The 16,903-nt window shown below is 44.8% G+C and overlaps 1 protein-coding gene across 1 annotated transcript in view; it reads right to left on the reverse strand.

Annotated features, from left to right (window-relative positions):
* Nucleotides 1-285: 285 nt before the first annotated feature.
* Nucleotides 286-16,903, reverse strand: part of LOC126456115 (uncharacterized) — a 65,982-nt gene continuing 49,364 nt past the window's right edge. Inside the window, exons 3-4 of the mRNA XM_050091869.1 lie at nucleotides 7,108-7,967; nucleotides 286-1,094 (exon numbers count right to left, since the gene is read on the reverse strand). Coding sequence (XP_049947826.1) covers nucleotides 690-1,094; nucleotides 7,108-7,944 — 1,242 coding nt within the window. The 5' untranslated portion in view covers nucleotides 7,945-7,967 and the 3' untranslated portion in view covers nucleotides 286-689. The remainder of the gene's footprint in view (nucleotides 1,095-7,107; nucleotides 7,968-16,903) is intronic.

Raw genomic sequence — 16,903 nt, forward strand, 5'->3', positions numbered from 1 at the left:
TGAAGAAACATTTTATTTTAAAACTAACATCATTGAATAATATTTCATCGCACAAGAAATCGCTTTTGTCATGTGATTTCTGAAGTATGCATTTACCGGAATCTTGCTGATAACTTATTAGCCCAGTACGCACATGTTTACTTCATTGTTCACCACGTCATATCGATACTTAGATTTAATGTGCTTCAGCGTTGAGTAATGTGAACTCCCCCCCCCCCCACATCCCCCCACCCTCCCCACAACCCCCCCCCACCATCACCCCCCCAACCCCCCCCAACACACCAGTTGAGAACGTTTGGATAATTATGGTCAGGGCCCTCCAACCAACTCGGGACTTTGACAGTCTAACGCACCAGTTGGACAGAATTTGGCACGATATCCCTTAGCAGGGCATCCACCAACTCAGTCAATCAATGCCAAGCCAAATAACTGCTTGTATAAGGGCACAGGTGGTCCAACACATTATTGGCTTACTGAATTTGTGAAGCCTTTTCTCTTGAATAAATCATACAATTAACAAATCACCCAATTTTACTCAAGTTTTACTAATTTTTTTTTCTGTACAGTGCACCACAGCTACCGATTTCACTCCCATTCGGGTAGTTCCTTAGTAGGGAATAATTTTTTTTTTGTCTTAGCGTTTATTTACCACTCGCGTCAGCAGCAAGCAATGGCCAATACAAAGTAGTCTATATCCAACCTCTTTCCTCAAAAACAGGTATCAGGTACTGCACAGTGCATAAGAAAGTCGGATTAGTGATACACTGGCGAATGAATCTCTTCACGTTTCCGTCGTCGTTATCTGCGAGCGCAACGTTGGGATCAAAGTCTATGCAGTGCTGGCTGATGAGCAAGGGCATGCTCTGGAAGGTGCAGAACAGCTTCACCGGGGCCATGCGCTCCATGTCGCTGGTCAGCTGGTGCAGGGGGAAGTCGTCGGCCGCCTGGTGCAGCCCCAGGGCCCGCAGAGCTGCCTGCAGGCTGGCGTGGTAGCCGGCCACCAGCTCGTCCACGTGGTGCTGCAGCACCTCCAGGCTGGCGCTGCTATACAGCAGGTACACCACGTCCTCCGCGGGGCACCCCACGTGTGCGCACTGCAAAATGTACAGAGTCACACGCCTTCAGAAATAGTCCACTCACATCATTAGTGTTATGAAAAAATGTTCAAATGTGTGTGAAATCTTATGGGGCTTAACTGCTAAGGTCATCAGTCCCTAAGCTTACACACTACTTAACCTAAATTATCACACCCATGCCCGAGGGGGGGACTCGAAACTCAGCCGGGACCAGCAGCACAGTCCATGACTGCAGCGGCTTTAGACCGCTCGTCTAATCCCGCGCGGCATTAGTGTTATACTCTAAGCCAGTGGTTCCCAACCTGGGGGCAATTACGCTTTGAGGGGTATAAACAAAAGGGTCCTACTGTGTTTCGGTCACGAAACTAAATTATTTTTAAAATATTATTGTTATCACTATTTTGTAAGACAGTAATACCGATTACGTAAGTTACCAGTAATTGCAATTCTCAAATACTAGCGTTAACGTGTGTCGTTATGTGGTGGAGATTACAGATTACGAAACGAAGATGCACGTGAACTTTGTACCACGCACTTACAACAATAAAATTGAGACATGTAGATCACACATGCTTAAATATCTCTTGAAAATGCCTTCTCCGAATTTTAGGACCAGAAATTGCTTCATTATTCACAGATAAACGAACTAATTGATGGCACAACATAACCGTAACTGGGTAATGGCTATTATAATGCTGTAGGGCCTACATATTATTATTATTATTATTATTACTATTATTATTATTATACGTTCGCCGATAACATTGTAATTCTGTCAGAGACAGCAAAGGACTTGGAAGGGCAGCTGAACGGAATGGACAGTGTCTTGAAAGGAGGATATAAGATAAACATCAACAAAAGCAGGCCGACCGCGGTGGCCGAGCGGTTCTAGGCGCTTCAGTCCGGAACCACGCGGCTGCTACTGTCGCAGGTTCGAATCCTGCCTCGGGCATGGAGGTGTGTGATGTCCTTGGGTTAGTTAAGTAGTTCTAAGTCTAGGGGACTGATGACCTCAGATGGTAAGTCCCATAGTGCTTAGAGCCATTTGAACCATTTTTTGAACAAAAGCAAAACGAGGATAATGGAATATAGTCGAATTAAGTCGGGTGATGCTGAAGGAATTGGATTAGGAAATGAGACACTTAACGTAGTAAAGGAGTTTTGATATTTGGGGAGCAAAATAACTGATGATGGTCGAAGTAGAGAGGATATAAAATATAGACTGGCAAAGGCAAGGAAAGTGTTTCTGAAGAAGAGAAATTTGTCAACATCGAGTACAGATTTAAGTGTCAAGAAGTCGTTTCTGAAAGTATTTGTATGGAGTGTAGCCATGTATGGAAGTGAAACATGGACGATAAATAGTTTGGACAAGAAGAGAACAGAAGCTTCCGAAATGTGGTGCTACAGAAGAATGCTGAAGATTAGATTGGTAGATCACATAAGTAATGAGGAGGTATTGAACAGAATTGGGTAGAAGAGGAGTTTTTGGGACAACTTGACTAGAAGAAGGGATCGGTTGGTAGGAGATGTTCTGAGGCATCAAGGGATCAGCAATTTAGTATTGGAGGGCAGCGTGGAGGGTAAAAATCGTAGAGGGAGACCAAGAGATGAATAAACTAAGCAGATTCAGAAGGATGTAGGCTGCAGTACGTACTGGGAGATGAAGCAGCTTGCACAGGATAGAATAGCATGGAGAGCTGCATCAAACCAGTCTCAGGATTGAAGACCACAATAACCACAACAACAACGACAACAACATTGTCGGTTGTGGTTAGATTCGCAACATTCACAGTGGAAGTATTTCAGTTGGTGTCATTTCAGAAGTAAGGAGTCGAGCCACTGAAATAAACTGCAAGTAATAAGTATAGCGCACTCATCTTAACTTGGTTGATTTGAAATGCGGTTGCAGACTATGGCTGAAGTAGGTGTCACTAGGGAGAGGAGTGATGGTGAGGAAGCGTGTGTTTTGTAGCAAGTATTTACCCTCAATGTTGATAGTTAGCTTTCGTTTCTGAAAAGGAGTTGTAAGCAGCACTCGAGATGGACTGAGAACTGCATCATTGTATAAAAAAAGATTGTTAGACACGTGCAATACTAATCGTCTCATTTATTTACTCGTTCGTGGGTTAATAATCTACAATAACTATACATCATTTATCCTTCATTTTGAAAGTAAAAGTGTTCAAAGAATATTGCTTGTGATGCTAATTTTCAATTAGACTGTAATGTTGAAGATAGTGGTGGTGGGGGCGGGGGAGGTGGGAGGAGATTCCGGGGGGAGGGGGGGATTCTGGCTAATACCTGGTTTCACTGAGGGATAATGGTCTCAGAAAGGTTGGGAACCACTGCTCTAAGCCTTAAAGGCCGGTCCACACGCAACTATCTACGAGCGTGAGTCAAATGAAAAACCTGAAATTTGTAATAACAAATCGAAATTTCGCGCCTTTATCCTGTAAGTTGGTAAGCGTGCTACAAACAGTGTACAGAATGGCCAGTAGGTGGCAGCATAGTGCAGATGCACACATACCGTCGCAGTGTCAGTATAAAGATAGCCGCCCCACTTGCGACTTGCACCAGGGAAGAACAGCGTTCTGTTATTCGGTTTTCGCGTAGTGAAGGTGTGAAACCTATTGAAATTCATCGACGAATGAAGGTTCAGTGCGGTGATACATGTCTGTCACAGCAGCAAGTCTACGAATGGAGTAGGAAGTTCGCAAATGGTGTGACTTCAGTGGAAGATGCTCCGCGTCCAGGTCAGGGACAACGAGTTGTGACTCCACAGGACATTGCAGCAGTTGAAGCCATAGTGAAGGTGTTGTGGATTGCCAAGACAGCCAACCCACTATGAGAGGAAGCCGAAAGGCACGCGTTTTAGCTCACGCAGGCTGGCGTGAGGTCTGGAACAGGTCAAGGAAATGAGACTAACAAAAAACGTACGTAGCTGTGGAATACTTAACTTTAATCCATAATTGGTGAGCATCGCTCTTGACGGTACATGTTTTACAGCATCAATAGTAACTAGTAATGGCGCCTTGCTAGGTCGTAGCAAATGACGTAGCTGAAGGCTATGCTAACTATCGTCTCGGCAAATGAGAGCGTATTTTGTCAGTGAACCATCGCTAGCAAAGTCGGCTGTTCAACTGGGCGAGTGCTAGGAAGTCTCTCTAGACCTGCCGTGTGGCGGCGCTCGGTCTTCAGATAGTGGCGACACGCGGGTCCGACGTATACTAATGGACCGCGCCCGATTTAAAGGCTACCACCTAGCAAGTGTGGTGTCTGGCGGTGACACCACAGAAGGAAAACCGCCGAGTGACACTGAATGACACTGCAGCAAGTTTACACATTAGTCATGGGTCAGCACACCACATTGTGCATGATGTGTTTCAGTTTCACAAAGTGTCTGCAAGATGGGTGCCACGGCAGCTGACTCCTGAAATGAGAGAACGACGTGTTGATGCTCGTGAAGAGCTTCTTCGGCGCTTTGAACGAGAAGGTCATGGCTTCCTTGCAAAAATAGTTGCTGGGGACGAAACCTGGGTTCACTTCCACCAACCGGAAACGAAGAGAGCGAGCAAGGAATGGCGCCATTCCTCATCACCAAAACCAAAGAAGTTTTGAACAGGACCATCAGCAGGGAAGGTTATGCTGACTCTTTTGGGACGAAAAAGGCGTCATTTTGGAGCATTACATGCTTAGAGGGATCACTGTCACCAGTGCATCATACAAAGATCTCCTAAAAAAATCTTCTGCGACCTGCAATCAAATCAAAGCGACATGGATTGCTGTCAACAGGTGTCCTTTTGCAACATGACAATGCAAGGTCCCACACTGCCAGTACAAGAGTTACAACAATCACAGACCTGCATTTTGAGTGTCTTCCTCATCCACCATAGTCACCAGACCTTGCCCCCAAGTGATTTCCATATATTTGTACCACTCAAAGACGCAATGGGAGGAAAGAAGTTCCGTTTTGATGAAGAGGTACGCCACACGGTGCATGAGTGATTACGCGGATTACCGAAAGAATTTTTTTCCAAAGGAATTTATGCACTTTGTAAGTGCTGGAGGACTTGCTTTGAGCGTGGGGGAGATTCTGTTGAAAAGTGTTACAGCTTTGCACCACTTCTGCATAATAAATAATATTTTTAAAAAAATTTAAGGTTTTCATTTGACTCACCCTCGTACATATCTAGACCACAATTATGGCACTAGGCTAATCTGGGACCGGGGAAAGTAAAAATCCGCTTCAAAAGTAGTTTGGATTGTAACGGGAAACAAACTGATGGTTTCCGTCGGCGCTGGGCATAGCATGAACGACGTGACGAGCAGAATTTGTCTGAGCTGACTCCAGCTCCACACTGAAAATAGGAAATTGGAAATACACTACTGGCCATTAAATTTGCTACACCACGAAGATGACGTGCTACAGACGAGAAATTTAACCGACAAGAAGAAGACGCTGTGATATGCAAATGATTAGCTTTTCAGAGCAATCACACAAGGTTGGCGCCGGTGGCGACACCTACAAAGTGCTGACATGAGTAACGTTTCCAACCGATTTCTCATACACAAACAGCAGGTGACCGGCGTTGGCTGGTGAAACGTTGCTGTGATGCCTCGTGTAAGGAGAAGAAATGCGTACCATCACGTTTCCGACTTTGATAAAGGTCGGATTGTAGCCTATCGCGAATGCGGTTTATCATGTCGCGACATTGCTGCTCGCGTTCGTCGAGATCCAATGACTGTTAGCAGAATATGGAATCGATGGGTTCAGGAGGGTAATACGGAACGCCGTGTTGGATCCCAACGGCCTCGTATCACTAGCAGTCGAAATGACAGACATCTTATCCGCATGGCTGTAATGGATCGTGCCGGCCGGGGTGGCCGAACGGTTCTAGGCACTACAGCCTGGAACCGCGCGACCGCCACGGTCGCAGGTACGAATCCTGCGCCTCGGGCATGGATGTGTGTGATGTCCTTAGTTTAGTTAGGTTTAAGTAGTTCTAGGGGACTGATGACCTCAGAAGTTAAGTCCCATAGTGCTCAGAGCCATTTTGTAATGGATCGTACAGCCACGTCTCGATCCCTGAGTCAACAGTTGGGGACGTTTGCAAGACGACAACCATCTGCGCGAACAGTTCGACGACGTTTGCAGCAGCATGGACTATCAGCTCGGAGACCATGGTTGGGGTTACCCTTGACGCTGTATCACAGACAGGAGCGCCTGCGATGGTGTACTCAACAACGAACCTGGGCGCACGAATGGCAAAACGTCATTCTTTCGGATGAATCCAGGTTGTGTTTACAGCATCATGATGGTCGCATCCGTGTTTGGCGACATCGCGGTGAATGCACATTGGAAGCGTGTATTCGTCATCGCCATACTGGCGTATCACCCGGCGTGATGGTATGGGGTGCCACTGGTTACACGTCTCGGTCACCTCTAGTTCGCATTGACGGCGCTTTGAACAGTGGACCCTACATTTCAGATATGTTACGACCTGTGGCTCTACCCTTAATTCGATCCCTGCGAAACCCTACATTTCAGCGGGATACTGCACGACCGCATGTTGCGGGTCCTGTACGGGCCTTTCTGGATACAGAAAACGTTCGACTGCTGCCCTGGCCAGCACATTCTCCAGATCTCTCACCAATTGAAAACGTCTCGTCAATGGCGGCCGGGCAACTGGCTCGTCACAATACGCCAGTCACTACTCTTGATGAATTGTGGTATCGTGCTGCAGCATGGGCAGCCATCCAAGCTCTGTGTGACTCAATGCCCAGGCGTATCAAGGCCGTTATTACAGCCTTAGGTGGTTGTTCAGGGTACCTATTTCTCAGGATCTATGCACCCAAATTGCGTGTAAATGTAATGACATGTCAATTCTAGTATAATATATTTCTCCAATGAATACCCGTTTATCATCTGCATTTCTTATTGGTGTAGCAATTTTAATGGCCAGTAGTGTATGTACGGACATGATTCTCAGGAGAGATACTGTGTATATATAAAGGAATGTGTGACACAGACCTGGAAGTCGTAGAGACGGACTTGGAGCTCTCCCGCTGCGGTGCGGAACATGATGTTGTTCCTCTTGAGGTCGCCGTGCAGCAGGACGCGCAGACCACCGGAGCATTCCTTGACTGCCCGCGCCGCTCGCGGGTACAGCTCGCGCGCTAGCTTCTGGAAGCGTTGGTCGTACGGGTGAAACCACGGGTATTCCGCGAGCACCTCCCCCATGCGCAGCAGGGACGACTGCACCAGGCCGCCGACGGCGGCGGCGTTCTCGTCGGCGAAGGTGAGCGACTGCCGGAAGAGCGGGCCGTCGAGCGGGGGCCGCGGCAGCTGCGGCACGCTGCCGGCGTGCAGGCGGGCGGCCGCGGCCAGCGCGGCGGCGCACTGCGCGCGGTCCAGCGGCGCCGCCTGCGGCTCCCAGAAGCCGGCCGCCGACAGGTCGTCCAGCAGCAGGTAGTCGGGCCCGGGCGGCGCGCCGCTGCCGTAGCACGCGGGCGCCACCGCCGCCCACGCGCCGCCCCCGCTACCGCCCTCGGCCGCCAGCGCGGGAAGCACGTCGCAGTAGACGGCGCGCTCCCGCGAGAACACGTCCGAGCTGCCCAGGTCCTTCATCGCGCCCTCCGACCGCAGCGCGCTCTTCACCACCAGCGACGGTTCTCCGGCACTCTGCCCTCGAAGCTTCGCCCGCAGGCGGAAAGTCTCGCTCATTAAGCCGCCTCCGTACTTGCACGCGTACTCGATACGTGCAGTATCCGAGTCCACTTCGTTGCCCGCTTTAAGGAAAGCCTCTTCGATGAATTTGTTGTCCATCCACGACGGCATTTCATTTCTCTTTTCCGTGCTCGGCTCCATTACACAGCCGCGGTTTCTTTTCTCTGAAAATGAAACAGAAGAGCTAGACTTTCAAAATGATGGAGTTCAGCAGTCAGTCATCCTTTCCTTTCAGACTTTATTAAAGCAAATCTAGAATTCGGCTAGTAATTAGACATTCTCAATGCAGTATTTCAGAGTTTTAATAGATGCCCTGTTGTTCGGGCTCCTGCCACAGTGCATTCACAGTTTATTCAGAGTTCATCGAAACGATAAGTGATTGTTTGCATGTGTAGCTCAAATGGTATTTGCACTTTTTTTTTTTGGTTTTGACGTCTACCCGTCGATAAATGATGATCTGATGGTGGATTACCGAATGCTGCAGGCTCTGGCAGTTGATCTGAATGTAAATACGAGGCGTGTTTTTTAAGTACCGTTTTGAAATTAAAAAAAGATGTCCAGATGTGTGTGAAATCTTATGGGACTTAACTGCTAAGGTCATCAGTCCCTAAGCTTACACACTACTTAACCTAAATTATCCTAAGGACAAACACACACACACACACACACACACACACACACACACACACACACACACACACACACGACCGAGGGAGGACTCGAACCTCCGCCGGGACCTTAAAAAAGTCGTGCTAAGATATCTCAATAATTTTATTTTTACACCTGGCCTGTACCTTAACCTTCTTTTCTACATAATTTCCGTCAATATTGATGCATTTGTCATAACGTTGCACCAGTTTTTGAATACCCTCCTTACAGAAGTCTGCCGCCTGACTTGTTAACCACTGCACCACCACTGTTTTGACTTCGTCGTCGTCTTGAAGACGCTGACCGCCCAGGTGTTTCTTCAAGTGCAGGAGCAGATGTTAGTCACTGGGCGCAACATCGGGGCTGTACGGAGGATGATCTAGAGTTTCCCATTGAAAAGATGTGATGAGATGTTTGGTCTGATTCGCCACATGCGGACGGGCATTGTCTTGCAGCAAAACGATGTCCTTGCTCAACTTCCATGGACCGTTGCTTTGATTCTGGTGTGACTTAGGCCACCCATGTTTTATCACCCGTAACAATTTGGCTTAAGAAATCATCACCGTCGTTGTGGTACTGCTCAAGGAAAGTCAATGCACTGTCTCAACGTTTGGTTTTTCGCACATCCGTCAACATTTTCGTTAGTCAACGTGTGCACAATTTTCGGTAATTCAAGTGCTCGGTCACAATGTCATACAAACACTACGAGAAACATTAGTAAAGTCATCCCGCAAGGAGGAAATCATAAAGCGTCTGTTTTCTCTCACCTTATTGTCCACTTCCTGCACCAAACTTTCATTAACGACCGAAGGACGCCCACTCCGTTGTTCATCACGCACATTTGTGCGGCCATTTTTAAATGCTCTCACCCACTTTCTTACCATTCCATCACTCATAATGTTTTCTCCGTAAATTGCATAGATCTCACGATGAATGTCGATCGCTTTTAGGCCTTTAGCACTAAGAAATCTTATAACAGCCCGTACTTCACAGTCGGCGGGACTCATGATTATCGGAGGCATCTTAAACACTCAGTACACAACGTAAACAAGGAAGAATCAGACTGTAATGGCGTCAGTGAGTAGATTAAGGTACAGGGTTTCATGTAAAAATAAAATTATCGAGATATATTAGCACGTCTTTTTTAATTTCAGAACGGTACATACTTAAAAAAACACGACTCGTAAATATAACATATTGCACGTACATGGGGAAAGAAATCCACTGCTGTACAAATACATTATTACAATTAATAAAATGTTCCGGGCTATTATGCTGTGATCGAAAGGACTTAACATTTAACCCCGACTTTTCGTTCCCACCTGTGAGGGACGTTTTCAGTGCGGATCGTAGCTTTCTTGTCAGTCCGATTCACACCCTGACTCGCTACTGACAGCAGTAAGATTCCGATTGCCCGTGCTCCCACACAGCCACGCGACATCAAATGCTTTCTATACCCGGGTGCAAAGATTGTTCTGCAATAGCTGATCTGTCAATCTTTGCCCTCCATGCCCTTGTGCTCTTCTATTCGTTTTTGGGCTATTCTTTTTGTAGTACCCAAGTGTACCTCACAGCAAGTACACGGAATCCTATATATTCCTACCTTTTCTAGCGGTTTGCGACCATCCTTGGCCAATTTTAGGTGATCCTATATCTTCTGCGCGGGTTTGTAGATTAATGCGAGTTACAATTTGTCAAAATTTTTCCTGTGCGCTCAGTAACGTCCTTAAGGAAGGGCAGGAAAGCTTTCGATTTCACAGGCGCTTCTGCATCGCTATGACTTTTAGGCGGTGGTCTTAACGTTCTTTTTACCTCAGCGGACGAATAATCATTGTTGAGCAATGGATTGGTGAGGTGTTTTAATTTCGCGCAACGTAGCTCTTTTTCGAAAATGTTCCTTGCTGTATCCACCAACGTTTTTATGATGCCTCGCACAAGGGAAGCTGCAGAAGGGGGGAGACTGACAGATGGTTCAAATGGCTCTAAGCACTATGGTACTTAACATCTGAGGTCATCAGTCCCCTAGACTTACAACTACACTACTGGGCATTAAAATTGCTACACCAAGAAGAAATGCAGACGATAAACGGGTATTCATTGGACAAATACATTATACTAGAACTGACATGAGATTACATTTTCAGGCAGTTTGGGTGCATAGATCCTGAGAAATCAGTACCCAGAACAACCACCTCTGGCCATAATAACGGCCTTGATACGCCCGGGCATTGAGTCAAACAGAGCTTGGTGGCGTGTACAGGTACAGCTTCCATGCAGCTTCAACACGATACCACAGTTCATCAAGAGTAGTGACTGGCGTATTGTGACGAGCCTCCATTGACCAGACTTTTCAGTTGGTGTGAGATCTGGAGGATGTGCTGGCCAGGGCAGCAGTCGAACATTTTCTTTATCCAGAAAGGCACGTACGGGACCTGCAACATGCGGTCGTGCATTATCCTGCTGAAATGTAGGGTTTCGCAGGGATCGAATTAAGGGTAGAGCCACTGGTCGTAACACATCTGAAATGTAACGTCCACTGTTCAAAGTGCTGTCAATGTGAACAAGAGGTGACCGAGACGTGTAACCAATGGCATCCCATACCATCACGCCGGGTGATACGCCAGGATGGCGATGACGAATACACGCTTCCAATGTGCGTTCACCGCGATGTCGCCAAACACGGATGCGACCCTCCTGATGCTGTAAACAGAACCTGGATTCATCCGAAAGTATGACGTTTTGCCATTCGTGCACCCAGGTTCGTCGTTGAGTACACCATCGCAGGCGCTCCTGTCTTGTGATGCAGCGTCAAGGGTAACTGCAGCCATGGTCTCCGAGCTAATAGTCCATGCTGCTGCAAACGTCGTCGAACTGTTCGCGCAGATGGTTGTTATCTTGCAAACGTCCCCATCTGTTGACTCAGGGATCGAGACGTAGCTGCACGATCCGTTACAGCCATGTGGATAAGATGCCTGTCATCTCGACTTCTAGTGGTATGAGGCCGTTGGGATCCAGCACGACGTTCCGTATTACCCTCCTGAACCCACTGATTCCATATTCTGCTAACAGTCATTGGATCTCGACCAACGCAAGCAGCAATGTCGCGATACGATAAACCGCAATTGCGATAGGCCACAATCTGACCTTTATCATAGTCGGAAACGTGATGGTACGCATTTCTCCTCCTTAGACGAGGCAACACCGGTAAACTGTCGTTTGTGTATGAGTAATCGGTTGGAAACTTTCCTCATATCTGCACGTTGTAGATGTCGCCACCGGTGCCACCCTTTTGCGAATGCTCTGAAAAGCTAATCATTTGCATACCACAGCGTCTTCTTCCTGTCGGTTAAATTTCGCGTCTGTAGCACGTAATCTTCGTGGTGTATCAATTTTAATGGCCAGTATTGTACTTAAACCAAACTAAGCTAAGGACATCACTCACATCCACGCCTGAGGCAGGATTCGAACCTGCGACCGCAGCAGCAGCGCAGTTCCGGACTGATGCGCCTAGAACCGGTCGGCCACAGCGGCCGGCGGACTGACAGATCAGCTGTTGCGGAAAATGCTTTGCAGGCAGGAGACTACAACATTCATTTTGATAGGACTACTGGCAGCCCCAAGCCATGAAAGGCTGTACAGTGAGGCCACAGAGATTGTGAAACACCCCAGGAATTTCAGTAGGAAGGAGGAGGGCGTTAAACTGAATGACATCCGAATTCCGGTGTTGAAGATGAGTACCTGTCTTCCACTATGGGGCGGCAGCAACAGCGGGCTACAGCAGTCGACACCGGCCAACTACGCTCGGGTATTCAAAACATGTGACGTCACGCCACAGCGCGGAAGCATGAGAAAAGGGCATTTTGCTGCAGTGAGTAACGAGCCATGGTATGAATCGGATGCACAAAGTCCTCCGCAGATGGCGACAAAACGTTGGGTTTAAGCGTTAACTCCATTCGACCACGCCACGCCGAGTGGCCGCGAGGTCTCAAGCGCCATTTCACAGATGGTGCGGCCCCTCCAGCTGGAAGTTCAAGTCCTCCCTCAGGCATGGATGTGGGTGTTGTTCTTAGCATAAGCTAGTTTAAATAGTGTGTAAGTGTAGGGACCAAAGACCTCAGCAGTTTGGTCCTTCAGGAATTAACACACACTTTTTTTCCATGCGACCACACCGTAATAGCCCGGAACATTTTACTAACTGTGAGATTTCCGACAGTGAAAGTTTACATTTTACAACTACACTATTGACAACAAATTGCTGGTCACAGCGTCTACAGTAAAATATACAGGAGTATTAGAGCGACATAAAGGGTATACGGAATGAGTTTTTCGATGCGAAAGTCGATTTTTGGGAAAATGAATTTTAGAAATATTTAGAGTCTCCCGTTTAAAGTTGTGTATAAAATATTGACATGAAGTGTGTAGAAGTATTTTAAATCATCCTTTCAAAATTGCAGCACACGAAGTTCCGCAGTGTTTGAGACATGAAACATGCTTGACGTAGCCTGCGTTGCCAGAGATATAATTGAGCGTAATTTTTTCTTTTGGCTCCATTGCAGGACAGTTGGCAATCAAACTTGCGCCATTTGTGTTCTTCCCTTTGTGAATAAATGCAGGTGTTTGTTATTAAAGTCAAACTTGATGTGCCAGCCGGTGTGGCTGAGCGGCTCTAGGCGCTACAGTCTGGAACCGCGCGACCGCTACGGTCGCAGGTTCGAATCCTGCCTAGGGCATGGACGTGTGTGCTGTCCTTAGGTTAGTTAGGATTAATTAGTTCTACGTTCTAGGGGACTAATGACCTTAGAATTTAAGTCCCATAGTGCACAGAGCCCTTTGAACCATACTTGATGTAGTCATTGAGGTTTCTTATCTTCAGAATGCCAAGATCTAGTGCGAAGGTATTTAAAAAGCGTGTACATTGGCACAAGAAAGTAAAGGGTACTAAGAATTCCTTTCATTCGTCGACGACACCAGTATTTGACGTCCCAGCAGCGCCCAACCTCTACTATGGTAGTTATACACTGAGTGATGCTACATGTCTGTGTACTGTGGGAAAATCGAGAGTACAGTTCCAAAACTCATGAAAAAATGTTCCTAATTTTCGGCTCAATTTAACAGTGTAAAAATACCCTGTGGAATGGCCACATACAACAAATAGTAGGAAACGCAGTTGCCGCACAGGACTAAGGTCAACATACTACTTATTCCCACATACATCTCGCGAAATGACCACAACGTGAAAATTCTAGAAATTAGGGCTAATACAGAGGCTTTGCGACAATTATTCTTCCACGCGCTATTCGAGAGTGGGGCAAGGAAGGGGGGATTAGTTAGTGATGCCAAAAGAACCCTTCACCACACATCGGTAAGTGGCCTGCGGAGTATGATGTAGATGTACAATGGCTGTATCCTTGTTTACCCTTATTGAGAAAGAATGTTTGCGCTTGCTGTCTCTCGCTTTTTTTTCCTTTTTTCTAAGGAACATTACTAATCACATCCCTCCAGCTGAAAGCCGATAGAGTGAAGAAGTTATGACTTTATGGCAGGGGCTGAATTCTGCCGAATTGCTGTTGATCAATACTTACATTGATGAAACCAACATGAAGCAAATATATTTAAAATTAATTTTTTATTAAATACAAACATTCAATAAATAGCTTCAGAGAGGTACTCAGTGGATGACCTGTGCAAAGGATTCCAGGAACTAAGTTCGATGTTAAGTATTACTCATTAAATCTTAAAAATTCATGTTCCCTAGAATGGGTTTAACTTTTTATATAAATAGTTGTCAGTAACAATTTTCGATGTCTGCATTTTCGACGTCTGAAAACTGGATCAGTATTTAAATTTACCTGTGAAAGAATGTATTTTAACAAATACGAAATTTTACACTCGCTATGTTAGGAATAAATGCAGAAACTAACACGTCATTTAAAAATAGGTACAGAAAACTGTATTGCCGAGAAAATACGTACAACAATAAATATCTTTTCGCTTTTTTGCTGCAGCAAACTGTGTCATTCGATCGCAAACGAATGCCTTATGGGTGACAAACTCATGACTTTCGAGGAATATTTTTGCGCCCCAGTAATGCGAATGCCAAGCTGTATGTTTTTGTATACACTTACATCTTAGAATATGGAGTAGAGGTGACCCTTCAGTAATCATTAGACCCGCATTTCCATGTAAATGCATGTCTGCATGTTTTGGCGTTTCGGGGAGTAAATGCGTATTTCGAAGATTTAATCGATATAACTGCATAAATTTAAACGTTTATACTGCATATTACATCGTTTCTCTTACCTTAATGTATATATTGCAATAGCTTGTATAATAGAACATTTTACTGATGTTGTCTTAATAAGAATTACGCCAAAAGTGCAGAACATTAGTAATATCGTGAATTTTGTTACAGTCTGTGAATTGTCGTGTAGGTGAAACAGTACGTCTAAAGCACGGCAACGTGAATACCCTGATATCCTCCACAAACACGGTAAATAGAGGCACAAAATGCCTGTGTTTGATAATTCTTACAGCATTAAGTCATAAGCTGATTTCTTCCTGCTGAAGGTATTCTTGAAAGCACCTGTTCACGTTGCAACATTGAGAGAGATATTGTCAGATTTAACTTCGCCACCACAGCCTACAAATTTTAACCAGATGGGTTAATAGATAAGGGCTGCCATCTTTTACTGTTACAATTTCGATGAAGTTAACTTAATAAGGGATCATGAATGCCCGCCAATTTATGGAATTTAACATTTATTTGCTTCATTGTATTGAAAAGCCTTAGTTACGGCCCCCTAATTTTTTATGTTATAGTCTTAGACATTCTGAGCCATTAATACAGCTTGCACTGAAGTCCCAGAAATGGCAATCAAGAAAACAGATCTGAATTACATGAAATCAAATTTTGATAGAAGTTCAAGCCTCAGGTAACTGGTATAGTAGTAGTAGTAGTATTATTCATCTGTAGATCTCTTTTTACAAGGACATAGGACATGTCAAAGTATTTACAAGTTTAGACCAATTTAAAATAAGATAATTCGTATATACATATATTTACAGACTTCTAGTTGGAGACAATCATTAGAGTTTACTCCTGGTATACATTACTTTTTTTACAAAAAACTTATCAAATAATGTAATGCCACACTGTTCACTCATATCTCACTTTCAGACACTGCACACACTATACACACATTGTTTTATAACACTTCACTCACCACACACACACACACACACACACACACACACACACACACACACACACACACACACACGCACGCATGCACATTGGTGATCTCTGGGCCATTTTCTGTACCATACCTTCCCATTTGCTATCCTGAAAAACTGAGTCAGCATCCCTAAATAATGAGTGAGATGCTGAGCTCAGAAAGAGGAGGAGGTGCTAGTATTGTGTATGCATAGCTTGAGGGAAGAGTGTTTCTAGAACGGAAAAAAGAGGGAAAAACCAAAGTGAAGGTGTTATGTGGAACGTTGGAAGGTTTATAATCATTATTATTTATTTGTATAACATTTTTTTATCAAACCTCTACTCTGTTTTAGCTAAGTAATCCTTCAATGTATAAAATATATTGCATAGCAGGTACTTTATAGCTGCCTTTTTAAATACGTGTAGTTTTGCAATTTCTTTAATCTCTTTTGGTAATTTATTGTACAGTTTTATTCCTTGGTAGTAAATGCTGTTTTGAGTTTTATGTTTATTTTTTCTTGGTAAATGTGAGTTGAGTCTATCTCTTGTTGCATGGTCATGGACAGAGATGTTTGTGCAATAGTTATCAATGTTATTTTTGATGTGTACAACTGACTAGTAAATGTATTTACATGGAACAATTAAAATCCCCAGTGTTTTGAACAGATCTTTACAATGAGATCGACTAGTATTTTTGGTTATTATTCTTATGGCTCTGTTCTGGAGTTTGAAAATTATATTCATATTTTGTGTGTTTGTTCCCCGAAAAAGAATGCCATTGCTAGGAATTGATTGTACATATGAATAATATGTAACTAAAAGACACTCCATGTTACACACTAATGATAGGATTCTAAGGGCATATCTACATTTAATTTAACATTGTAATTTTCCCTCTTCAAACAGAAATTCATGGCATTAGTTTTCTTTATGTTCAATGTCAGTTTATTGCTTATTGACCAATCATAAACTTCCTTGAGAGTTTTATTCACTTTTCTCGGCAAGGAGTTTTCTTGTTTTCTCAGTGACTATAATATTGCTGTCATCGGCGAAGAGAATTTTTTCGCCATGAGTAACACTACTGGGAATGCAGTTGATGTATATCAGGAATAGTATTGGTCCTAATATGCTACCTTGGGGAACCCCTACATTAATGTATTTTGATTCCGGTAAGTGTTTTACAAAATGATTAGATCTATTTGAAGTATGTGTTATCTCTACTCTTTTTACTCTATCTGC

Source organism: Schistocerca serialis, chromosome 2 (genome assembly GCF_023864345.2).
Source record: "Schistocerca serialis cubense isolate TAMUIC-IGC-003099 chromosome 2, iqSchSeri2.2, whole genome shotgun sequence".
Lineage (NCBI taxonomy): Eukaryota > Metazoa > Arthropoda > Insecta > Orthoptera > Acrididae > Schistocerca > Schistocerca serialis.